Source organism: Hirundo rustica, chromosome 14 (genome assembly GCF_015227805.2).
Source record: "Hirundo rustica isolate bHirRus1 chromosome 14, bHirRus1.pri.v3, whole genome shotgun sequence".
In the NCBI taxonomy this organism is placed as follows: Eukaryota; Metazoa; Chordata; class Aves; order Passeriformes; family Hirundinidae; genus Hirundo; species Hirundo rustica.
In genome coordinates, this window is record NC_053463.1 from 1,384,756 (window position 1) to 1,410,127 (window position 25,372).

At 50.8% G+C, this 25,372-nt stretch overlaps 1 protein-coding gene across 4 annotated transcripts; it reads left to right on the forward strand.

Moving 5' to 3' along the window:
- Positions 1 to 786: 786 nt before the first annotated feature.
- FBXO38 (F-box protein 38) lies at positions 787 to 22,695 on the forward strand. 4 transcript variants are annotated; one of them, XM_040078291.2, is made up of 22 exons: positions 787 to 864; positions 2,944 to 3,085; positions 4,041 to 4,174; positions 5,225 to 5,388; positions 5,717 to 5,882; positions 6,215 to 6,352; positions 6,628 to 6,765; positions 7,153 to 7,246; positions 7,477 to 7,607; positions 7,869 to 8,039; positions 8,284 to 8,426; positions 9,284 to 9,509; positions 10,223 to 10,342; positions 11,017 to 11,196; positions 12,398 to 13,060; positions 14,708 to 14,808; positions 14,979 to 15,081; positions 16,012 to 16,178; positions 17,238 to 17,383; positions 19,365 to 19,468; positions 19,693 to 19,806; positions 20,748 to 22,695. In XM_040078291.2, exons 2-22 carry the CDS (start codon positions 2,958 to 2,960, stop codon positions 20,924 to 20,926), a joined length of 3,510 nt encoding a protein of 1,169 aa, XP_039934225.1. In that variant the 5' UTR covers positions 787 to 864; positions 2,944 to 2,957; the 3' UTR covers positions 20,927 to 22,695. The 4 variants fall into 4 exon arrangements, with proteins under 4 accessions (XP_039934225.1, XP_039934224.1, XP_039934227.1 ...); XM_040078290.2 differs by lacking the exon at positions 787 to 864 and adding an exon at positions 1,032 to 1,304; XM_040078293.2 differs by lacking the exon at positions 787 to 864 and adding an exon at positions 1,032 to 1,222.
- The last annotated feature ends 2,677 nt before the right edge of the window (positions 22,696 to 25,372 follow it).

Below are 25,372 nucleotides of genomic sequence, written 5' to 3' on the forward strand. Positions count from 1 at the left end.
AGGAGCTGGGCTGAGTGATCACGGAATCATGGAATGGTTTGGGTCGGAAGCATCTTACAGCCCATCTCACCCCAGCCCTGCCAGGGGCAGGAACACCTCCCGGAGCCCAGGCTGCTCCAGGCACGGTGCCCCCCGTGTGTCCCTGAGGCTCGGGACTGTGACTGTAACTGCCGGGACACTTGAACTGAATCCCGTCCCTCCCGCTTTGTGCTGAGCGAGCCCAGCCTGCGAACGGCAGCGCCCTCAGAGCCCTCAGCCCCCTCAGCGCCCTCAGAGCCCTCAGCCCCCTCAGAGCCCTCAGCCCCCTCAGAGACCTCAGAGCCCTCAGCCCCCTCAGCGCCCTCAACGCCCTCAGCCCCCTCAGAGCCTTCAGCCCCCTCAGAGCCCTCAGCCCCCTCAGAGCCCTCAGCCGCCTCAGAGCCCTCAGCCGCCTCAGAGCCCTCAGCCCCCGCAGAGCCCTCAGCCGCCTCAGAGCCCTCAGCCGCCTCAGAGCCCTCAGCGCCCGCAGAGCCCTCAGCCCCCTCAGCGCCCTCAACGCCCTCAGAACCCTCAGCCGCCTCAGAGCCTTCAGCCCCCTCAGAGCCCTCAGCCGCCTCAGAGCCCTCAGCCGCCTCAGAGCCCTCAGCCCCCTCAGAGCCCTCAGCGCCCGCAGAGCCCTCAGTGCCCCAGCGCCGCCCGCCGGGCCGCACGGGGTCGCACTCCCGCTGGCGGCGGGGCGGGGCCGCGGCGGGCGGAAGCGGAGGCGGAAGCGGCGGGGCCGGAGGCGGAAGCGGCGGCGCTGGCGGAAGGGGCCGCGCAGGAAGCGGGGCCGGGGCTCCCCCGCGGCCACAACCGGGGCGAGGGCGGCGAGGGGAGCGAGGGCAGGTGAGGGCAGCGAGGGCCAGGGGAGGGCAGCGAGGGGACGGGAACGCGGCCGGCTCGGCTCCCGGTGCGGCGGGGCGGGGAGCCGGCGGCTGCCGTCCCCTGTCGGCCCCGCGGGCTCGGGCCGGCCCCGCTGTCACGGGCCGCCCCGCGAGTGAACGGCGGTGATGGGGCCGTGGGGAAAGCTGGTTTTCCTTCGCTTGTCTGGGCACAAATCACCGCGTCCTCGCCTTTTCCCCTCCGCTTCGGGAGCGCCCCTCCGTAGCCGGCGCTTGCCAGGCCGTCCCTGCCTGCTGTCGCCGCGTTTCCCCCCAGTTTTCGTTTCTGCGGAGTCTCCCCGTGGTTTTTAATGCTTTTTAAGGTCCGTGGGGTATTTACGCGTCAAGAATAGAGCACGTCGAGCTGTTGTCACATGCGACGTTCATTGTCGGGAATTAATGGAGGTGGGGGCCGCAGAATCCCTTTTGCTTTATTGAATATATAAAGCTCTCTCTGCTGTGGAGATTTGCCTTTTGTTTTTAAATGGGGTCAGCTCGCTAATGCAGAACGAGGTGTTAGGGCTGTGTTCATTAGCTCGAAATAACCCCCGGAGGAGCTTTGATTGTGCAGAAGCTGCAGACGAATCCTTCTTGTCCCCCTTGGAATTGTGTCTCACGGGGTTTTCCCTGCTTTGGTTGTTAATATTTTTACTTCTCTTGGCTTTTGTCCCCGTCCTCGTGCTGTTCTCTTTCTTGCTGGGTTGTGCCCAGCACGTGCCTGAGGCTTGGAAGTTTTTTAGGTGGTGTCGTATCCTCTGCTCAAGTTGAGTTATCCCAGGTGCCGGGGGATCGCTGATTTCCTTGGAGCTCAGTTTGTAAAGAGCTAAATTTGGGCTTTATGGGCTTAATCACCCCAAAGCTGAGCCCTTCCAGCCTGCCCCAAAAAGAACAACACCTGCAGGGTCCTCACTCCTGCCTGCAGAATTCCCCCAGTCCAGGGGAGCAGAGCTCCATTTCCTGCTGTTCACAGGCACAAGGTGGGGATTTATTGTTGGAATAAATCCCCCTTTAGCATCAAAGCATGGCAGCACACAGTTAGTGACTTGAAATGCACCCAAAACGTGTGGCACCGCGTGTTTTGCAGTACTTAGATCACAGTGAAGCTGTCAGTATTTCACATTTTGGCATCACAGGGAGGCCTTGCTGAAAGCTTTTCCAAAATCTGCCCTTTTTTTTGCCAGTTGTTTGTTCCTCAATCCACCGAATTTTGGCACCCAGCCTGTTAAACTCAGGTTTGCTGGGCTGGTGATGCTTTGCCCTCCTCATTCTTGTTCTTGTCTTAGGGTAAATCTTTGCCAGGTACAGTCGTGGAAGGTTCTCTCAGCATCTGTAGGAGGTGATTTTGTGTCAGCATTGATTTCACCTTTATTTTAGCTGCTCATTTGTGGCTTCTCGCGATAACTGTGTGTGTTTTTGCACGAAGCATGGTAGCCCCAGTGCCTGTGTGTGCTGCAGGGGATGGACACGGTTCAGGAGGGAGCAGAGGGTGCTGCACGCTGCCTTCACACAATGACTCCCAGCGTCCCCGTGGCTTTGATCTTTAACTCAGCAGCCTGAATACTTCACTTGGTGTTCTCACCTCGAAGAGGAGCAGGTTTGAGGGCTTTTAATGGGGTGTTTTTGGGGAGTGTTCACAGGAGCCCATTTTTTTTTTTTTCAAAAAAGAAAAAGAAATCGTTTTTCTCCTGGGCAGACTTTGGACTTTGATTTTGTGCTGGAACGTTGTGGTTGGTGCCGAGCTGGTGATCTCTGCACAGCTCCCCTGTGGCTGTCCCAGTCTCAGGGTGAGATCTCTGAAGATTTTTTTATTCACAAAAAGAACTGGTCCCCGCTTCAGCCTGTGCTGATTTTTCTTCATTGCTCCCTCAGCTGAGAGGATCTGTCCGGTTTGTCTGATAATGCTCAGGTTTTGTCTGAGCCCTTTGGTCTGATCAAACCACAACTTGTGTTTTTGCAGCTGTACTGCTGGTCCCTCCTCTGCTGTGTCCCTTTTGTGTTTCAGCTGCCCTGGGTTTCATAACTCTGTGCCCGTTTCCTCCCTCAGAACTCGGTGCAGAGATGGGGCCCCGGCGGAAAACTGTGAAAGCGAGCGCCGCGAGCAGGGAAGGGGCAGAGTCTACCAAAGCTGAGGAGCCAAAAGATTACATGAACCAACTCTCTCATGAAGTGCTTTGCCACATCTTTAGGTGAGCAGCCTGGCAGAAATCAGTTTAGTGCTTAATTATTGTAGAGTTCTTTATTTTTTTCTCTGACTTTACCTGTTTGGGACATGATAAACAGTGGATGTGCCACGAGTGGACTGGTGGATAAAAAGGGATGGCGGATGTATTTTTCAGTCTCCAAAATTTGTTTGGAAACTGAAAATTAATTTATGTGAGTGTCATGAACGTTAGGATGAAGAAGAAATAAATGAGTGATTTAATTCTGTTAAAAATGCTGATTTTAGAGCAGAAATATATTTTGGGTAAACACAGTTGAGGTGATTGCTTGGGAATTGTTGCCTCTGCAGAAGGGATCTAGGATGAGGATGTGACCTCCCCTACAGCAAAGTCCTTCTGCCAGATGTTCACTCAGTCCTGTTATCCAAAACAAATGCCTCACCCATAAGTTCTTGGAGAACAGCAGCCCTCCAAAATATTTGGAAAATTGAGCTTGCAGTATGTGCTAGAAAACGAAAGTAACTTCATTAAACCTGTTGAGGCAAATGGCTTGGTCAGCAGGGTTTGGGTTTGTTTAAATGAACTTTAAGGAAGGAATTGTTCCCTGTGAGGGTGGGCAGCCCTGGCACAGGGTGCCCAGAGCAGCTGTGGCTGCCCCTGGATCCCTGGCAGTGCCCAAGGCCAGGCTGGACACTGGGGCTGGAGCAGCCTGGGACAGTGGGAGGTGTCCCTGCCATGGCAGGTCCCTTCCAACCCAACCCATTCAGTGATTCCGTGATTAACTAGAGAACCAAACCATGATGCATTTAATATTCCACGGGCAGTGTCACAATCTGCCGAGTCGCTCTGCTCAGCCAAGCTCCACGTTTAACGCTGGCGCCCTGCCGTGCTGGAAACGCCCCTGTTGCTGCAGCCAGGCTCTGGGTTGTGGCAGCTGGAGGCTGCAGCTGTGCTGGAGCAGGGGCTCTTTGTGCTCTCCCAGGTACCTGCCCTTGCAGGACATCATGTGCATGGAGTGCCTGTCGCGGAAGCTGAAGGAGGCGGTGACGCTGTACCTGCGCGTGGTCAAGGTGGTGGATCTGTGTGCGGGGCGTTGGTGGGAGTACATGCCCACAGGTGAGCCCCCCCTGCTGCTCCCTCCTGTACAGAATGACCCTGGAACTGCTGGGATGTTCCCTTCCTTTGCCTGGCTGCCTCGAGGAATGGCGTGCCTCTGTAGATACAGATTTGGGGTGTTGCTGTATTAGGGCATAGGTTGGACTTGATGGTCTCAAAGGTCTTTTCCAGCCCAGTCCATTCTGTGGTTGTGTGACTGGGAGCGCTCTGTAGCCACCTGTCAGCACAACCTGTGTTTGTCTGTTTGTTGGGAGGGAGTTTATGCAGGGGTTGTGATGAAGAGGCAGTTTGCATGCAGGCAGCAAAAAGTACAGTGGAGTGAGAGAGCAGCTCGTCTGCCAGCACTTCACAGTGTAAGGATAATGTTTGATGTCACACCTCGAGGCACTGCAGATCAGTAGATAAATTTGTCAGTCTGGGTGAACCCTGTGAGTACCAGGATTTCTGCTGGATTTCAGTTGCACTGCTGGGATTAGGTGGGGGACACGGCTAAAATGAGGGAATTCTGAAAATGAGAGGAGTTACAAACCGAGATTGACTGTGGCTGGTATTAAGCAGGTGTTTAGACCTAACCTAAAATCGGTGTAAATACAAGTAACTTACCCAGTTCAAATCCTTTTTATGTGCTGTCTTTCACTAGAATAAAATAAACCTTTGCTTTAAAAAACCATCCTGTTTCTGTGAGAGAAGTGAGCTGTGGCGAATAGTGAACTAAGGATTTTTTTTGAGCCATGGAGTTGATAAATGGAATTCCAGGAAAAATAGACCCACAAAGCTTCATGTGAGGAGGGAGAGAGCACAGTGAACCCTGCAGCCCTGCAGCTCCTCTGAAGGAAACCTGTAGCAAACCTGCAAAATTCAAGGCACAGGAGTATTTAGGTCACGATTTCTAGAATGTGGAAGTAAAAGAAAAGCTATTGCTTCACCAAATGCATCTTTCAACATCCCAGAGCTTGTACTGCCACATAAAGAGAGAAGTGTGTTTGGCTCTCCCTGCACAGCTGAGTGTCTGCTGCCACACCAATACCAAATGTGTTGTTGTTGTCTTAGGTTTCACTGATTCCAGCTTCCTAACGCTGCTGAGGAAGATGCCAGACATTGAACAACTTTATGGTCTTCATCCCAGGTATCTGGAAAGGCGCCGAGTCCGTGGCCACGAAGCTTTCAGCATTCCTGGAGTTTTAGAGGCTTTGCAGGCCTGTCCAAATTTGCTGGTGAGTGGCTGGACTTGGGAGAGAACCTCCTTCAGAGCTGTTAAAAATTGTGACGAGCTCTCGGTGCTTCCAGGGCTTTGGTTTGGGCCTGGCTGCACAGGGAGGAGTTAATTGTGACCCCGTTTGCTAATGACTGCTATTTCTAGTTGCACCGCCGGGAATCCCAGGTGCTCTTAAACCCAGCAAGGAATTAAAACTCTGATCCCTCTGCTTTTAAAAAGACCAGAAATGAAAAGTGAAATAACGCTGCGTTCCGTAGCTTACGTGGTTAAGGGGATGTTGTTGTTGAACTGGTGTTAGAGCATTTGCTTTGCTTCCTTTTATCCAGGGTGTTGAGACCTCTCATTTAGAGCTGGTGGAAGCTATTTGGACATACATGCCCCAAGTCCACATTTTAGGGAAGTTTCGTAATCGTAATGGTGCTTTTCCAATTCCTCCTGAGAACAAGCTGAAAATTCCTATAGGAGCTAAAATTCAGACTTTGCACTTAGTAGGTGAGTGTGGTCGTGGTGAAGTAGTTGGCTTCAACACAGGTGGATTTAAAGGCTTTGAAACTCTGCAGATTTGTAATTCTTTGGAGGAGAGGGAGTTTGGGCTGTGGCATCTTGGAGGTTTTAGTTGGATATTTGGTAGCAGGTGCAGAGGGCGAGTTCTAAAGGATTATTGACAAACCGAGGTGAAGAACTTGTGTTTCAAGTGTTCACAGCTTTTCTCACGTGCCACAAAGCACAGAAAAGCTTCCTTTTAAAAACCAGGAATTTGTCATGCAGAGGATTAGTTCAAAGCTTATTTAAAATGTTTGTTTGTTTTGTTTATGTATTATTAGGGGTGAATGTCCCTGAGATTCCTTGTATCCCAATGCTGAGGCACCTTTATTTGAAGTGGGTGAGACTCACCAAACCACAGCCTTTTAAAGATTTCCTTTGTATCAGCTTACGTGCTTTTGTCATGAGGAACTGTGCTGGTAAGAGGCATTCTTCCTGTCTGAAGGGGATGGTAGAGCATGGAGGAGATCTGGTTCTGTTAAAGTCTTGGAATTCCACATTCTGAGAGCAGCCCTTGTTTGATTTGTGGTGTTGGACAGAAATCTCTCCCTGTCCCATCCCCTACTTGGTGCTGTGTGGTTCTGTTGACTTCCTGCTCTAGAGGGATGTGTGTGGATGTGTTTTAGTTCTTCCAGGGGATAATCCAGGGTGGAGTGAACAATCTGCTCTGTCTTTCTGGCCTTGTTGTGTGCAGGACCCACAAACTCTCTGAAGTACGTTCCCCTGGTGACAGGCCTGGCTTCTGCCAGGAATCTGGAGCACTTGGAACTGGTCCGTGTTCCATTTCTTGGAGGACTTATCCAGCACGTGGTAGAAGACAGCTGGAGATCAGGTGGGAAACTCCCCATCCCTCACACCTAAATAAAAATAAGTCAGTAAATTAAAGCTTTAGCAAATTCTGGTTGTTTCTTTGGTTTGGTTTTTTTTTGTTTTTTTTTTTTTTGCCTGTAGTATGTCATTTTTTGAGTGTTTGGACCTGTGGTCAGAGTGCTAAATAGGCTCTGTACTGGGTATCATTTTGATATTCCAACTGCAATTAACTGTTAATGAGCTGCATTTGTTGATGAGCAGAACCAGGATTGGAGGAGTTGGGTGCAAATATTTTGGGGTTTTTCTTTTGATTTGCTAAAGAAGGTCAAGAGAATGCTGGTGAAACCGTGTAGGGCTGAAGGCTGTGATGTGAGGCTGGAGAGTAAGAAGGGTGTTCTTTATTTGCCAGGTGGTTTTAGGAATTTGCACACTATAGTTCTGGGAGCTTGCAAGAATGCACTTGAAGTGGATCTTGGCTACCTCATCATAACTGCTGCACGAAGGTACCTCCCTTCAGATCTCTCTTTGCTTCTCCTTTTTCAAATTAAGTGTTGGAAATGACATCCAAGAGACATATAAACTTTGCGTAACAAGAATGTTCTGTGATTAAATTCACTGCAAATACCCTCTGAGTCCTGCCAGATTCTCTGTTTTATCAGAACAGGGCGCCTTCTGGAGTGTTTTCTGTGTTTTGGCCTGAATTTTGATGGGAGCAATTCTGAATTCCCTGCAGGTTGCACGAAGTGCGGATCCAGCCTTCCTTGACCAAAGATGGTGTTTTTTCTGCTTTGAAGATGGCTGAACTGGAATTCCCACAGTTTGAAACTCTTCACCTAGGCTACGTTGATGAGTTTTTACTACAGTGTATGACACTTTTTATATCCATAAAACCCCATAAGGATTGCAGAAATTGCTGGGTTTTCAATCGTGTCCTCAGCGATTGATCAGAATGTTAACGTTGCATGCGTTGAGGCCGCTGATCTCATACAGCCAGGTCTGGTTTTCCTCACTCCCTGCAGCTGGGGAAGCTGAGCTTTATTAAAGGAATGATCTGATCAATAAGGAGTTAGAAAATCCTGCTATAAAAGGCAAATTTACTGCTGTGTCTGCTCCTCTCTTTCATAGGTAAAATGACGAGTACGGACTTGGTGAGGTACGGCTTGGCTGATGTGGTTGAAAACCCGGGAATTATTACAGATATTGGTATGAAAGCTGTAAATGAAGTTTTTTCTTTCATCAAGTATCTGGTCATTTACAACTGCCCACATCTACATAACCCAAATAATTGGATCACAGGTATTGCACACCTTTGAAATTTCAGAGCTATTCTATGAATTTCTGTGCTAAACCAGAATTTCTCTGCTCTAGTACTGCTTGTTCTGTTGTTAGTAAGTACAGTAGATGATGCTTGCTTTGGGGCCATGGTGAGGCTGGGAACAGGATGGAGATCCAGAAGATGCTGCTCTCAGATCTGGAAAGGGGGTAATGAACGAGGAGTGAGGTGGGAATCCCTCAGGAAAGGCCTCTCTTGTGTTCCCAGACCACTCGAGGTGGACGCGCCTGGTTGACCTGACCCTGGTGAGGTGCCACGCCATCAAGCTGGACTCTTTCAGTCAGTTCATCGAGTTACTGCCAAGCTTGGAGTTTATTTCTCTGGACCAGATGTTTAGAGAGCCTCCAAAGGTAAATTCCAGAGAACGGTTTGGCTTTTCCTCATTGCCGGGATTTTTACTTGTTTCTGTTTCATTGGCAATCCGGCGTGCTCCAGCTGCTGTGCATTCTGCTCAGTGTTGTCATTAATTGAGGAGATTGGTAATAGATTTCTTTAATTTGCAGTTGCTTTTAGCATGGTATCCTGGGGAGAGTGGTGCTGCTTCTGTAGGTGGGAGCAGTGGCAAGGAATGAACTTGTGACCAGAAAATAAAACCCATTGATTATACTGGGAGTAAAACTCACTGATTCTCTCAAGGTCTCTGATGATATTTCACTGTGCTGCTGCTTTTTATATTGTTTTTTCCTCTTAGGCCTCTCTTTACAGTACTCAGAGGTTTTCATGTTTTTTGCTGGGTGAAATGGGGGTAGTGTTTCCCTTTTGAAGTGCATTCAGAGCTTAGGAATTTTATTTCTTCGGGTTTTCCCCTCCCACACTGTAACACAACTCCTTGGTGAGCTGCTGGCAGGCAATGGGAAGTGTAAAACCTGCTTCCTTTGGCCACTGATGGAGCCTGGAGGCTGCTGCGTGCTGGGAAGGCTCTGGTCTGCTGTTTGTATTCATGTCATGATCCCACAGCAAATTGATAGATTAACACAATTAATAGATTAAAACGAAGCGCTTTGAGGACTTTCCCTTTCATTGGGAGTTTAACAGTGTAAGTTCTGGGTTGTCAGGCTGAAGAGGGACCTCTGCAACCAGGAAATCTGAGGGACAGTTTCCCTGGTGGTGTTGTGCTAGCCCAGACAATTCCAGCAATTTATTTTGGTTTTCCTGTTGCCTTTAGGGTCCTTGTTTTCAAACCTGAATTTCTGCTCTTTGTTCTCAGGGTTGTGCTCGTGTGGGCCTAAGTGCAGGCACAGGGATTGGGGTCTCCTCTGCCCTGGTGAGCAATCAGAACTCCAACAACGACAATGACAACAACAACAACCACCAGAACAACAACAACAACCCCAACATCCACCACAACAACCACCAGCACCCCAACGAGCAGAACGAGGAGAACGAGCTGCGCCAGGAGGGCCCTGCTGAGGAGCAGCAGATTGGGGCTGAGGGTAATCCTGGGGGAGCCTTTTTGGGGGGGATTGGGGCTGAGGGTAATCCTGGGGGAGCCTTTTTGTTGGGGATTGGGGCTGAGGGTAATCCTGGGGGAGCTTTTCGGGGGGGGATTGGGGCTGAGGGTAATCCTGGGGGAGCCTTTTTGTTGGGGATTGGGGCTGAGGGTAATCCTGGGGGAGCCTTTTTGTTGGGGATTGGGGCTGAGGGTAATCCTGGGGGAGCTTTTCTGGGGGGGATTGGGGCTGAGGGTAATCCTGGGGGAGCCTTTTTGTTGGGGATTGGGGCTGAGGGTGATCCTGGGGGAGCCTTTTTGGGGGATGTTGGGGCTGAGGGTAATCCTGGGCGAGCTTTTCTGGGGGGATTTGCAGCTGAGGGTAATCCTGGGGGAGCTTTTAGGGGGATTTGCAGCTGAGGGCTATCCTAGGGGACCTTTTGTGGTGGGATTTTATCTGCATTCCCACTCAGGCTCCTGGTGAAGACAGGAATATACATTGAATGCTCGTTGCTCTTTCGGCTCCTGGTGTGGAACTTTAATCTTTTCTGAGTGAACCAAACCCCAAAAGTTAGGCTGGGCTTTGGCTGCAGAGATGTGGAACAAATCTGTGGGAGACTTTGTGCACCCCAGAGGCTCACCAAGGGAAGCAGGGCAGTTATTATTTCTTCCTTGGGGGCCTGTTTCCTGTTCCTGACCTCCTGTTCCCCTTGGCAGCCCTGAATGAGATGGAGGAGGTGGCACAGGAGGAGGGGGAGGCGGCTGGGCAGGGCCAGGACGAGCTGCCAGCTCCCAGCCAGGCTGCTGTTCCCATGGAGGTGGATGAGGAGCAAGCAGGTAACGGGCTTTGGGAGGAAATCACCTCTTGGTGTCTCCCTGGGGGATTCATTTTCCGCTCTAGGTCTGGTTTTGGATGTTTTGCTTCAGCTGGGTTGTCTGATTTTGAGCAGTGATGTTAGCACAGCTTAGTGCTGTGAAGGAATTTATTCTGTGTTACAGCCCAGAGCTTTGCATATGCAGGGAAGTACCTTGACCCTAAAGCCTGATTTTTGGGCTCTGTAATAGAAGTCAGAAGGCCTGAATGAACTTGTCCTGTTGCTCTGTTGGTGTTCATGGCCTCAGTGCTTTCACTGCAGCACTTGGGTTGGTTTTGCTTTTTCTCAAGCCAGCACAACTTGTTCCAGTGTTAATTTAATTTGTATTAGTGACACAAGGCAGTCTTAATTTGTTTTATTGCCACTTTTTGCTGGACAATAGAATTTTCTACTGAGTCTCTCAACACTGACACTCCATTGTGACACTCCTCCCCTTCCAAACCAGAATGCTTTAATGCCAAAATGCAGAATTTTGCTCTTCTCCCCGTTAGATTTTAATGAGGCACCCACAAATGGGTGGCTAAATTGACTCCAATTAATTCCTTACCAGTTTTTCAAGCAGTGCTAGGAGTTTTTCAGCCCTTTAATCCACACTTGGTTAATTTTTACATGAAGTGTTGATATTCTCCTTCTCAGGACCAAGTGGAATTCAACCTGTCGTGAAAGCAACTCCTATTACCATCCATGATTCAGACAGTGAGGATGAGGAGGAAAACATGGGCTCTTCCAGAGCCTGCATCTCCAGCAGCACTGCACAGAGTTACTCAGATGGGGAAGAGAAGAGCAGGGATCCAGTGGAAACCAGGGAACCTTCAGGTGTGCAACGTTCCTTCCTCAGCTTCAGTCTTTCCCTGTGGATCAGGTTCATTTCTAGCTTAGTTTGGAATGCAGAATGAAGGTGTGAGGACATACTGTGAGCTCCCATCACAGGCCTTGTACAGAAACACAAACAGAGGTGCTGCTCTGATCAGAGACTTGCAGCTCCTCTTTGGGATTCCCAAGTGGACAGAATTTAATCAAGCTTGTGAGCCCACAGTGTGGGTGCCAGTTCTGGCTTCAGGGGGGAAAGAGTCTGTGCTTGGAGAGAATTTGCATCAGCTTTTGTCCTGCCAGTGTTGGGGATTTGGGGCTTGGGGTGGTGTAATGAGCTGAGAGGATTGGGACAGACATTCAGCAGGAATTCCTGCATGGAAAGGGTGCTCAGGCCTTGGCACTGCCCAGGGAGGTTTGGAGTGCCCAAGGAAGGGCTGGAGGTGGCACTCGGTGCTCTGGGATGGGCACAGTTGGGACTGGATGGGCTGGGAGGGCTTTTCCAGCCTCAGTGATCCTGGGATTAAGTTCTGGTATGATTTGTGTGGGTTTTTATTCACCTGAGGGCTGAGACTGCTGTTAGTGCTGGCAGCACTGCCCAGACCCGGGAGGGGGAGCTGAGGATTGCTGCTGAAACGTGAACTTCAGTCCTGGCTCTGTTCCTGTTTGATTCTCAGATGTATCCCTCATATTTAAGAAAACAGAAGCCTCTTTAGAGGCTCTAGATTAGATATTAGAAAAAAAATCCCTCCCTGTGAGGGTGGGCAGCCCTGGCACAGGGTGCCCAGAGCAGCTGTGGCTGCCCCTGGATCCCTGGCAGTGTCCAAGGCCAGGTTGGACACTGGGGTTGGAGCAGCCTGGGACAGTGGGAGGTGTCCCTGCCATGGCAGGGGTGGCACTGGATGAGCTTTGGGGTCTTTCCAACCCAAACTATTCCGTATTCTTTCATTCTGTTATCAGTGTTATCTTTCATGTTGCTGTGCCCGTGTGAGCAGTGATCTGCTCCGGGACAATTTGATATTTCTGTGTGGCAAACCCTCCAGCACATCGCTCCAAAAATAGCTGCAAGAGGTTCCAAAGATGCAGCAGCAGCAGCGGTTACTAACCCCTGCCATTCCTGGGCAGGCCGTGGCTGGCCCCTGCGCTGCCCCCGTGTAACACCCAGGCTGATTTGAGGTTTCTCACCGCTGTCCCTTCGCTCCCGCAGTGAGCGGCAAAGGCAAGACTCCCCTGCGCAAGAGGTGCGGCGCCAGCCACGGCGGCCAGGCCAAGCCGTTCCCGGCCGAGGAGAGCAGCTGTGAGAAGGGCTGCCAGGTGACCAGCGAGCAGATCAAAGCTGACATGAAAGCGGCCAGCGACATGCCCGAGAGGAGCAAGGGCAAGGATTCCTGCGGCAGCGCCGGCTCCGCGGCGACGCCGGGCTCCTGCGGCGCCGCTTCTCCCGGCCCCGAGCGCGGCCGGGCGGCGCAGAGCCGCTCCGCCGGCGCCGCGGCAGCGGAGGAGCCCGGGCGCTGCGGCTGCTCTCCGTGCGGAGGGGATGGGTGCGGCCAGGGGGAGGCCGAGCAGGGCTCCGTGTGCTCCCGCTGCTCCTCGCAGGCCAGGACGAGCGGGGGGGGTGACGGGGAGAGCCCCTCGGGCAGCGGAGCCGCCGGCCGCGGGCCGGACTTTGCGCTCAGGACGCTGCCGCGCTGCGCGGCCGCGGGAGAGCCCGAGGATGGCAGGACTAGTGGGAGCGCCTGCGGGGCTGGCAGGCAGGAGCACGGCGCGCGGCCCCCGGGCTGGCAGCTGGACTGCAAGGAGGAGTACCCACGGAGACCCCTGACCAGGGCCCGGAGCAGGCTGTCCCACGTGCCTCTGGTGTCGGAGCCAGGTAGGATTTACGCACGGAGTAACGCCCGAGTGCCCGCGGCGCTGCCGGCAGACAGCTCCGAGCAGCTGCGGCTCCCGCAGGGAGCTCTGGTGTGCAGCTTGGCAGTCAGGGATTTCAACCTGAGTGCCTTGAATGGGTCGGGGGCGTGATGGAGCAGAGGTGCCGTCGCCAGGTAAAGTCAGGTTTCTCTAAAAGCGCCGCTGACATTTTCCTGCCTGCGGCTCTTCCTGTTTGTGTTCTCTGTACGTCCTGACCGGCATTTGCTTTACTGCTTTGAAGAGCAAATGTGATTTTTTTGCTATCTCTGCCTGCCTGTGAAGGCTGTGATTCATTGAGACAGAAATTGCCTCTCCATTAAAATCCTCCCTGCGAAGGCAGCAGCTGCACTTAGATCTGAACAAGAGGGCAAAGGTTATAGCTGGTGCTTCATCAACCAATAAAGTCCTAATTACAACTGAGCCAGGCTTTTGGACCTGCACTGGGTTCTGCTTCCAAGTGTTTAAGGCAGGGTGATCAAACTTAATGAAAATTGTCCTTTTATTAAACACCTTCATGCTTCACGTTATTGTTTTGTTCATCTGACAAAATGAAACCCGTGAAGGGCTGGAATGAAGGGAGAAAACAACAGATGTGAGAGGAGAACTTGCTGTTTCTTTCAAATACACTTGGTTTCCAAAATAATCATCTTATTCTGGCGCAGCCTCATATATGCAGGATTCTTTGCTGGGAATATCTGGCAGGTGAAATGAAACTGAAAGATGAAATGTGCTGCTTACACAACCGTGAGTGTCGGAGGTAGGGAAGATTGAGGGCAAATTCCTGCCTCTGTTAACATGGAATGATTCAAACAGTTCGTATCCTGGTGCTTTTCCAGTTTATTTAATGCTCCCATGTGTTGACAAAACCTGAATCACCTCAGATGTTCTGCAGGTAGATGCAGCTCAGTTTTCAGGAAGAGTAAATTAAATTTAAAATGTCTGTTCTCTACCTTAGGACCAGTAATTAATTGGGGATCTTTATGCACATGCCATATGTGTTAATAAAGTATAGTTTTAGTAAAATAATTCCTCATTTTGATCTCTTAATGACAGAAAATTAATTCTAGGGCATTCTTTTCCTCTTCCTGTTGGAAATAATGCTTGTGGTGATTTCTTTTCAAAGACTCACCTGTTAAATCAAGCAGGAATTTGAAGTCCCTGGTGGAGCTTGGGAGCATTAAAGGATTTTATACCTGGGCATCCTTTGCAGTATTAGGAAAAACTTAGTGACAGTTACAAAGAGCAGATTTTCCAGAAGTTTGAGATAATTTCTTCTGTTTAAACATTAAAGCTATTTTGGGTTCTGTATTTGTCAAGGACGTTCTGTTTCCTGCAGAGATTCAAGTGCAACCTAACCATGAATCTTTCCTTTTCCTGGCTCCACATCTCTCTGTGGTGTAGGTTCAGCATTCCTGGGTTTTCACCTACAAGTTTATTTATTGGGAATAATTCTGAGCACAGAGCTGACAGTGGGGCTGGAGCAAGGAGAGATTTGTTTGGAAGCCAGGCAGGTGTTTGGATTTACCTGTGTGGGAAAAGTTGTCACGGGCTGTTCTCAGCTCTCCGGACCTGGAGCGGAGGAAAGATTTTTCCATGTTTTTGTTTCCAGAAGTAGCAAAGCCAAAGCCAAGGCAAACCACCAAGAGGAAAAGGACAGCTGACAAATCCACCAGTACCAGTGACCCCGTGATTGAGGATGATCATGTCCAGGTAAGGGCTTTTCCCTTCACTCCCTGCAGCTTTATCACCATAAACACCTGTGGGGGACTGGAGCTGTATTATATTAATTAATATCCTCCTGTATCTTGTAAAATTCAATTTATTTTTCTCTCATTTTTACCCTTCCATGCCTTTTTTTTTTTTTTTTCCATTTTCCCCAGGTACTGACTTTGAAATCCAAAAACCTCGTAGGAATCACGTTGACCAACTGTGGGATAACAGATTTGGTGCTGAAAGACTGCCCCAAAATGATGTTCATCCATGGTAGGTGGTTCGTGTCAGGGCTGCCTCCTCCCTCTGGCGTTATTGGGAATTCCTGAAAGAATTCAAGTCAGGCCACTGCTCATTCTGTATTCATCAGCTGCATTGCTGATGAATTAGAGCTCCAGATATTGCTGCTTCCCACTCTGAACGGCTCTTGTAACAGCTTTAATAAAGATTAATATCTGAAAATCAACAGCTGAAATGATCTGACAATTAGGGAGATGAGATGTTTATTGAAGAGTGGTAATGCAGTAATTAGAAGTTGATGAAATGAGTTTGAGTACCTTGTTTTTCTCTCATTTCTTCATTCTCCCGTAGGTTTTTTAGCTGACAGGATGATACTTTTGCTCCTTGACATGATAAAAATCTGTTTTCAGTGCTGGCACTTGGGTTGTTTTGGTTTCACGTGCCAGGGTGTGACTGCTCCTGGATTGGGTCATTTATTGTTTTCTGCACCATCTAAATGAAGACACCTTCTGACATGAGATCTGTCTGCTTAGCAGAAATAAGGGAATTATTCCTTGATTCCAGAATACTTAGAACTCACATTGATTTTGAAGGGAATTTTGATTACATGAGCAGTGTTGCTAGAAGGGGAACGATTTTATTTTCCATCCTGTGGCTTCCCAATCCTGTGTGTTTGAGCTGATTTTGGAAGCTGTGGCAGCCCACAGACCATTTCAGTGGAAGGAGACAGAGGGAGAAAAAGGTTATTGGATGAAATTTGGCATGGCCTTTTGAAAGGCCACTCCTGGCAAGGTCACAGCTGAAAAGTTTGATGATAATGTGGAAAAAATGAAGAGCTGAGCTATATCTGATGTACTTATGTAATCTCTTGGTACTTATATTCCTTGTTTGCCTTCTTTTGAACCTGCCAGCCTTGAAATTCTTTGCCAGGAGGCTCCTGAGGTCTTTTATTTCCTTTTCTAGCGACGAGGTGCCGTGTGCTGAAACACTTGAAGGTGGAAAATGCCCCCGTCGTGAATCGCTTTGACTACGCCCAGTGCAAGAAGCTGAACATGGATCAGGTCCTGGATCAGATCCTCAGGATGCCCCCAGAGAGGAACAGGATCATTTACCTTCGTCCCATGCAGCAGGTACAGACCCAGCCTGCATCCTCTGGGAGCTCACCTGCAGGGCTTTGCAGGAAATGTTACAACAGCACAGCTCTGAAATTTGGTTGTTCAAAGCCCAGCAAGGCTTTTATTGCAGAATCTGCTACTTGGATTTTCAGATTAAATATTAAAATTCATTATCTCCGGTATTCATTGCATTAGAGGATATTGTAAACTAGGATTGAATTGATTTCAGACTTAGTAACTCAGGCTATAAGAACCTGGGTGCTCCTTGCAGCTGTGTGTGAGCAGAGCGTGGCACAGGCATCTGAAATCCTTAACCCAAGTCCTGTTGGACTGAGGAACAGGGATCTGAAATCCTTAACCCAAGTCCTGTTGGACTGAGGAACAGGGATCTGAAATCCTTAACCCAAGTTCTTTTGGATCGAGGAACTGCAGAGTTTGGGACCCTGGAGGCTCCATCCCCTCCTGATGCTGAAGTGTTGCAGGACACTGGTGGGACTGGGAGCCACCCTCTCCTCTTGTAGGAGCTGGAAGCAGGGACATTTAGGGAATTGTTTAAATCATCTGATGAGGATTTATGGGGGCTTCATTTAAGATCTGGAATGTTGGGAATGTTTGATTTGATCCCTCTGCGGTGCTGCTCCTCTCCTGCTTTCCTGCCCTGGTTTGCCAACAAGAGAAGGTTGATTGTACATAAAATCCATAAAATCAGCTTTGCTTTGAAACCTTTAAATCTCTTAAAGCACAGCTGTAAAAATACCAGATGGAAATAAAACCCCAAATCACTGATCCCCTCCTCGTAACAAACATTCTGAGGAGTGAATGAATTTAGACCAGTCTGTAATTTTTTGGAGTTTATTTCCACACTGGAGTTGGGAAAGACATCAGGAATTGGACAATTCCCATCCAGTTCTAGCACTCAAGAAGATAAATTGGCAGGTTTCACCCCCCTCAGTCCCATTTGTTAAAGTTCTCTCTCCTTTCTGCGTTTCCCGGGGGATTTGCTCGGTGTCTGTGTGCTCTTGGCCCTGCAGCCCCCTGCCAGCGTTTGTGGTGCTCACAGGTCTCTGTTCCCAGGTGGACACGCTGACTCTGGAGCAGAAGATCTTCAGTGGGCCCTACCCCTACCACATCTGCATCATCCACGAGTTCAGCAACCCCCCCAACGTCCGCAACAAGGTGCGGGTGCGCAGCTGGATGGACACCATAGCCAACATCAACCAGTGAGTGCTGAGTGCCCAGGGAGCGCCCCAGGGAGCCCTAGGCCATGCCCAATGGAGCCCTGAGCCATGCCCAATGGAGCCCTGAGCCATGCCCAATGGAGCCCTGAGCCATGCCCAATGGAGCCCTGAGCGTTCCCCAGAGGAGCCCTGAGCGTTCCTCAATGGAGCCCTGAGCGTTCCCCAATGGAGCCCTGAGCGTTCCCCAATGGAGCCCTGAGCGTTCCCCAATGGAGCCCTGAGCGTTCCCTGATGGAGCCCTGAGCCATGCCCAATGGAGCCCTGAGCTGTGCCCAATGGAGCCCTGAGCGTTCCCCGATGGAGCCCTGAGCGTTCCCCAATGGAGCCCTGAGCCGTGCCCAGTGGAGCCCTGAGCGTTCCCCAGTGGAGCCCTGAGCGTTCCCCAGAGGAGCCCTGAGCGTTCCCCAATGGAGCCCTGAGCCATGCCCAGTGGAGCCCTGAGCGTTCCCCAGAGGAGCCCTGAGCCATGCCCAATGGAGCCCTGAGCGTTCCCCAGAGGAGCCCTGAGCGTTCCCCAGAGGAGCCCTGAGCGTTCCCCAGAGGAGCCCTGAGCGTTCCCCAGTGGAGCCCTGAGCGTTCCCCAATGGAGCCCTGAGCGTTCCCCAATGGAGCCCTGAGCCATGCCCAGTGGAGCCCTGAGCCATGCCCAATGGAGCCCTGAGCCATGCCCAGTGGAGCCCTGAGCCATGCCCAATGGAGCCCTGAGCGTTCCCCAGAGGAGCCCTGAGCGTTCCCCAGTGGAGCCCTGAGCGTTCCCCGATGGAGCCCTGAGCGTTCCCCAGAGGAGCCCTGAGCGTTCCCCAGAGGAGCCCTGAGCGTTCCCCAATGGAGCCCTGAGCGTTCCCCAATGGAGCCCTGAGCGTTCCCCAGTGGAGCCCTGAGCGTTCCCCAGTGGAGCCCTGAGCGTTCCCCAGTGGAGCCCTGAGCGTTCCCCAGTGGAGCCCTGAGCGTTCCTCAATGGAGCCCTGAGCGTTCCCCAGAGGAGCCCTGAGCGTTCCCCAGAGGAGCCCTGAGCGTTCCCCAGAGGAGCCCTGAGCGTTCCCCAGAGGAGCCCTGAGCGTTCCCCAGAGGAGCCCTGAGCGTTCCCCAATGGAGCCCTGAGCGTTCCCCAGTGGAGCCCTGAGCATTCCCCAGGGAGTGAAATTTGGTTGTTTAAAGCCCAGCAAGGCTTTTATTGCAGGATCTTGGATTTTAAGATGGTCTGATAGGGAATTTTAATATTTAATCCATCTCCAGTACTCATTGCATTAGGGGATATTGTGAGCTTGGGTGCACTGAATTGATTTCAGGCTGAGTAACTCAGGCTGTAAGAACCTGGGTGCTCCTTGCAGCTGTGTGTGAGCAGAGCGTGGCGCAGGGATCTGAAATCCCTCTTTGCCCTCCAGGGACTCTGCCAGGGTGTCCTGGAGCAGCTGCAGCTCCAGATTTGCTCTATTCTGTCAGCCAGATTAAAAGAAAAAAAAATAAAATCCATGTCATTACTCCTGAAGGTTGAGTTCAGTGTAAATTCAGTGTCAAGATGCATTTAATATAAACCAGACTGTAAACCCATATGGAAAATCCTATAAATGCCCCAGCAATAATGCAGTTGTACATGGAAGTTGTTGGAGCAGTTGGAAAATGTTATATCCCAAGTTATTTTTAAGAGAGTCACCTCCTTCAAGAGATAGTGTTGGTTTCTGTGGAAGGTGATGCTCAATCAGTGTCAGCTCCTGAAAACTCCCAGCAGCAGGGAATTGTGTGCAGGGGATCTCAGCCAGCAGTTCCAAACCTGTCCCCGTTGGCTGTGGCTGCTCTCCCCAGTGCAGGGATGGATGCTGAGCTGGTGTGAGGGTCTTGGGGCGGATTTTCCATGGATTCAGGCTCGTGAAAGGGAAGGTTGTGTGTTAGGATTTCCTGTTTGGTTTTTTTCCCCTCCCACCTCCCCGATTCCTGGCTGTAACCCCTCCCTCCTTCTCCCCAGGGAGCTGATTAAATACGAGTTCTTCCCTGAGGCCACCAGGACTGAGGAGGACCTGAAGAAATACCCCAAGTACCCCTGGGGCAGAGACATCTACACCCTGGAAGGTGAGAGTTTGGGGGAGCTGGGGGCTCCTGCTCAGCCTCTTGCTAGGAGAAGCAGCTTTGCATCACCCCCAGAGCTGTGGAGAATATTCCTTGTGGGAAAAAGGGAGGAAGCTCAGCTCGGGGTGGGGAACGGAGCGAGGAGAGGCTTTGTGACGGTCAGCGATGTGAAGGGTGCTGCAGGGGTGGTATTTTCCTCTCTGGCTGCTCACCCTGTCCCTCTGCAGGCATTGTGGATGGTGCTCCCTATTCCATGATCACTGACTTCCCCTGGCTGAGGTCCCTGAGGACAGCGGAGCCCAACAGCTACGCCAGATACGACTTTGAGGACGATGAGAGGAGTGAGTAACCTGCTTGGGTTCTTCACACAACTTGCTTCTTTGGCAGTGCCTCCCTTTCTTTTTCAGTTTTCTGCTCCTTAGGCTGCTTTTGGTAGATCTGTTGTAAAGGTAGGCTGCAGAGAAGTGAGAAAACTGACAGAAATCTGATGTAAAAGTGAAAAACTGGACTTGTGAACTTGAGATGATGTGGGTTAGAATTCATTGTAGACGTGGCTCTCTCTGTTTAGGAGTTTTTCTGCTAAGATGTGATGGTAGGCAGTGCCTGGGGCTCAGTTAAACCTTGCTTGGTAGCAGAGAAAAAAAATCTTCCACCACTTAATTAGGAACATCCTGGAATCTTTGTTAGAGGTATTTTTAATTGGTCCTGGTTTGGATATTCTTATCCAGCTCTAGTTAGGAATCTCAAGAGGATGAGGAAGAAATTTTTTTGTTGCTATACCTTTCTCTGGTTTTACTTTTAATTTTTAATTTCTTCTTAAAAATGTTATTTTGGACAGATGTGATTTAATTTTACTTTAGCTCGACTTGATGCTTGTAGTTCAATGAAGGCTGAATTACCAAGACATTGATAAATATTTAAGAGTCAGGATGTTAAAAGAGTCACGGTGTTAAAGGCGTGAAAATGAAGGAGAGCGCTGCCGCTTTATCCTTAATTGTTGTTTAGAAAACCTTTAATTAGTGGATAACCTGGAATTATCAGGTCAGAGGGGCCTCAGGGAGAGGGTTCTGATGCCCTGGGATCCATTTCTCTCAGGATGTTTGGACCTGAGTGCTGGAGCTGTGGAAAGCTCTGCGGAAGGCAGCAGAGAACTCCTCGAGCCTGCCCAGCCACGGGAGACTTTTCCCCTTTGCCTCTTTAGCCGAGTCTGGGAGCAGAGCCAGCCTGGCTGGGGGGACGTTCTGGGGACAAACATCCCCTTTCCCTTGCTGTGTTTCCCCAGCCACCATCTACGCCCCGAGGAGGAAGGGGCAGCTCTCAGCTGACATCTGCATGGAGACCATCGGCGAGGAGATCTCGGAGCTGCGCCAGGTCAGGAAGGGCGTGTTCCAGAGGGTCGTGGCCATCTTCATCCACTACTGCGACGTCAACGGGGAGCCCGTGGAGGATGACTACATCTGAGGGCTGCCCTCCCCTCCCCCTGGCACTGCTGGCCAAGAAAAAGCAGGATTTTTTATTTTATTTTATTTTATTTTTTTTTTCCCCCTAAATGCAAAGCATTTCCCACCAAGGGGGCCCTGGGCTCTCCCCACCCTGTGGCCAGGAGGATGTAGTTAAAGTGTAAAATGGAAAGTACAAATTGTATACTAAGAGTTGTACATAGAGGAAACAAACAAACAAAATAACCCCCTTCCTAATACTGAGACTTTATTTCATATGTTTATACGATTAATTTAAGCTCCATTTTAATGAAGGCCAATAATTAGGGAAGGGAAGATTTGAACTTTTCAGCCCATACAATTCATAGCAGGATTTATTTTATTTTTTTTTCCTTACAAACAACAATTCCATCTGCTGTGTTCAAAAGAGTCATCAGAGTCTCTTTTAATCTGTGCCTTTTTCTTGAGCATTTAAGAGTCCAGTCTGAGTAAACCTGTTGAGCACAATCCTGGTGTCTCGTGTGCATTTTTGGAAGGGTCAGAATGTTGTCCAGCTGTTGCAAAGAAGGCCAGAAGCAGAGAAAAAAAAAAAAAAAAAAAAAAAAAAAAAAAAAAAAAAGTAGAGAATTTGGTGATCTGTGGTAGTTTCTAGAGGTATTCAACCCATTTTTGGGGGGGAGAGGAAGCCCCCATGTTTAGCACCTTGGAAACAGAATGTTCTCGAGCATTTTGTGCTGTCAGGTCTCATGTTCATGCTGTATTTGACTCTGTACTGTGGAAATCAAGTTGCTGATTGTTGGTTCCACCCTCCTGCGCATCAAGCTGCCCGTTGTGGCTGGCTGGAAGCTGAGCTTCCCCTGCAGGCAGGCAGGAAAGGGCATGTGGAAGTGGCTGTGGAGCTCTGGGGCTGCCTCGTGCTCGCTCCTGGTGCACATTTTCCTTCTGCTCAGTAAAACCTGCTGCTGTTTGCCCCAAACCCTGTGTGTGTGTGCGCTGTGCAGCCACGGTGCTCCCAGTGCCCGCGGTGCTGCGTGGGGATTTGCAGGTGGAAAATGCGCATCTTGGCGCTGCGCCCGCAGCGTGCCCAGGCCTGGCGCACCTTGCAAAGGGCAAATCCCAGCTCTGGAAGTGGCTGCTCGAATTCCCAGCCCTGGCCTCTCATCCCTGCTTGTTTAAAATTGGTGCTACCAGCCTGGAAATGACACTTCCTGAGGTGAAAGCTGTTACAGTTCAGGCCATTTTGTCCGATTTTGCTCATCATCCTGCTGGAGATTCTCTGAGTTTGGGGTAAATGTGGCTAATGGGGATTTCTGTGATGTTTAGCTCTGTAAAACTGAGGTGAAGCTGCAGCAAAGCCAGTGTTGGTTTTCTCTTCCTCTCTGTGGGAATTCTTGGGATAATGTGAAGCTGGAAATTCATGGGATAAGGGGAAGAGAAGGGAGCATTTCCTCAGCCCTGCTCTGTGCTGACTGGAGGTGGAGCCCTGAACACCAGAGAATGTGAATGTTACTGAATTTGCTTTAATGCAGGATCACTGTCAATGGTTTATTATCACTCATATTTAATTAACCATAGATTAATGTATTCAATGATATTCAGCCAAAACAGTTGTGACCCTTTCTAGAAGTGTTTCAAGTCCTCTGAGTCATTGATTCTGTCAGATTTACCATTTTAGTCCAGAAGATGTTACTGAGTTCCTGAGGTATTGCACCACGTCTCCAGCTGGTATCTCCTCACTCCAGCCTTTTGCAGAAGTATTTACACAAATAAAGTGTTTGTTTATATTCAGTATTTCTGGAAGTGACTGAACCTTGGGGTAATTTTCCCCTCTGGGATGTTTTACACCGGAGCCTGAATCCATCTCCTGTGGGCTGAGGGGCAGGGAGGAGCTGGGATCTGGTGGGGATTTGATCTTTGGGCTCTGAGCTTTCTCCTCTCTCCATTTTGTGGCTGTTTCAGGCACTTTTATCCCATCCCCAGGGCGAGGGAGGGTTTCCCTGGCTCTGCCCTCTTCACTTCCCTTGGAGCATCCCGGATGTTTCTGTGCCAGGCTTCTCCCTCCTGTGCCCGGTGTGTGGCAGGAGGGGTCCTGCTCTTCCCCCCTCCCTGCAGCACAGGAGTTCCAGCTGGGCCTCTCAGCTCTGCCCTGCTCCTTTCAGGACCAGCTGGGATCCATCCCCAGCCCCTAAACCCGGGGGTGTTTGCATCTGGCTGCCGCAGGAAGCTTTGCGGGGGTTCAGAGCCAGCCTGGCCAACATTTAACCTGCAGCGTGAAGAAACGATGGAGGAGGCTGTGATTGCATCACCTCTGTGCCCTGCTTCCCTCTGGGCTGTGGCTTTGGGGAAAACAAGGAGCAGGAATTTCTCCCCTGGGTCAGCTCTGAGGCAGCAGCGCCGGGTGAGTGGAATCTTGCTCGGATTTCTGTGTCTGTGCTGGGCTCCTCTTACAGCCACTGGGCAGCAATGAGCGCTCCAGGTCCAGCTCAGCTGCAAAAGGCAGGTTGAAATTGATAAAACAATTGCACTAATTGGGAAGTGAGGCTGAGAGGAGCTTTTCCCACAGCTCCTCCTGGAAGAGGATGCAGAGATCCCGGCTGGGAGAGGCTCAGGTGCCTGGGAAATGTCATTGAAATAGTCCGGAGGGTAAAGAGAGCAAGGCCCAGCAGAGGGGCACAAAGCCTCGTGTTCCCCTGCTGGGGGTTGCTCTTCCCTCTCGCTCAGGAGGAAGGCGAAGTCAGTGCTTGGGTGGTGAAAAGGAAAGGATTTGGGGGGTGTTTCAGTTCGAGGAGAGGCTGTAAGGAGTTGATGGAGGCAGGAATGTTGTCCCTGCTGCCTCTGCAGGCTGCTCAGGGTGTGAGGAGCAGCTGCAGCCTCCCCTTGCCCGGGATTTCCACTTCCAACTGAGGCAATTCCAACCTAACCCCTTTGCCCGGGATTTCCACTTCCCACTGAGGCAATTCCAACCTAACCCCTTTGCCCGGGATTTCCACTTCCCACTGAGGCAATTCCAACCTAATCCCTTTGCCCGGGATTTCTGCTTCCCACTGAGGCAATTCCAACCTAATCCCTTTGCCCGGGATTTCCACTTCCCAGTGAGGCAATTCCAACCTAATCCCTTGTCGGGGTGTGACAGGGACGCCTCGGCCGTGTGAGCTCCTCAGCAGGAGATAAACTGGGGATTTATTCAGGAGGATTTCTACAAAAACTGAAAGAACTAAAAGCTTTGGTACATTTTTTATTGAGTTTGCATTCCTTTCCTTTTGGCCTGGGAGTTTTCCCCTGGGATGGCTCAGGAACTCAGATGTGGAGAAGAAGGGGGTCCTAAATCGGGGAAGGGTTCCCAGTGGCAGGTGCAGAATGGAAATGCTCCCCTTGGCTTCAGCACTCGCAGAGCTGGGTGGGAATGGCTCAGTGTGTGTGGGCTGGAGCTGCTCCTGCTTTTCGTCCCTGCTGGGAATGGCACGGGCACGATCCGGGCCCCATCCTTGGTCCTGTGCACGTTCTCAGGTCAGGCTGGCACAGAGAAGTGCCCTCAGCACCTTCTGATTCTCCCTCCTCTTGCAGAGCAGAGGCAGCTGGGAGTGAATTCCACCCTGAAAGCCTTGGGCTGAGAGGAGCTGAAGGTATCTGTTAGTAATTCCTGAACGGAGAGGGGTTTGGAAATGCAGACATGGCGCTGGTGTAGCTGAGACAGTATTGCTGGATCCCAGCAGGGGACAGGAGGAGCAGCTGAGGTAAAATCAAAGCAGTTTTGAGCCAGAGGCAAGGTGAGCATCACCTTTTCAGTGACACATTCCCCATGTCTGACCTCCCTGAAGCATCCTTTGGTGGGACAGACGCCCCTGGAGGAGCAGAGTGCTCCTAAAAAGTGTCTCTGGGGCAAGGGATCCACCCTGCTCGACACCCCTGGGTTTTCATTTCTCACATGAATCCCTTTGGGTGGCTCTGATCCCACCAGCAGCTCCACAGGGAGCTGGGAATCCTCCAGGTAAGGGGCTAGGAGCAGGTGGGGGCTCCCGGGCTGCAAATAAATCCTGACTGGCAATTAATAAATGAATGAATGAAGCTGAATAGGGCAGAATTTCTGTGAGCTGGGGACAGCCAGGGGCGGGGCAGGAGCTGTCCCCAGTGCTGAGGGACCTCGAGGGGTGGCCAGGAGGGACCTGGAGGGGCTGGAGCATGTCCAGGGAAGGGTTTGGAGCCCCAGGAGGGGCTGAGGGAGCTGGGAAAGGGCTCAGCCTGGAGAAAAGGAGGCTCAGGAGGAACCTTGTGGCTCTGCACAACTCCCTGGGCACTTCCAGTGCCTGAGCTCCCTTTCCATGGGGAAATTCCTGCTGCTGTCCGAGCTGAGCCTCCCCTGGGCCAGGCTGAGGCCGTTCCCTCTCCTCCTGTCCCTGTTCCCTGGGATAAGATCCCAAATCCCCCCGGCTGTCCCCTCCTGTCAGGGAGCTGTGGGAAAAGCAAAGAG

Coding starts and splice junctions, on each gene's coding strand:
- FBXO38 (XM_040078290.2), top strand. CDS start 1,274: ATGCGACGTTCATTGTCGGGAATTAATGGAG. Junction 10,343..11,016: donor GGTGGATGAGGAGCAAGCAG/GTAACGGGCTTT, acceptor TCTCCTTCTCAG/GACCAAGTGGAATTCAACCT. Junction 16,179..17,237: donor ACCTTCGTCCCATGCAGCAG/GTACAGACCCAG, acceptor CTCTGTTCCCAG/GTGGACACGCTGACTCTGGA.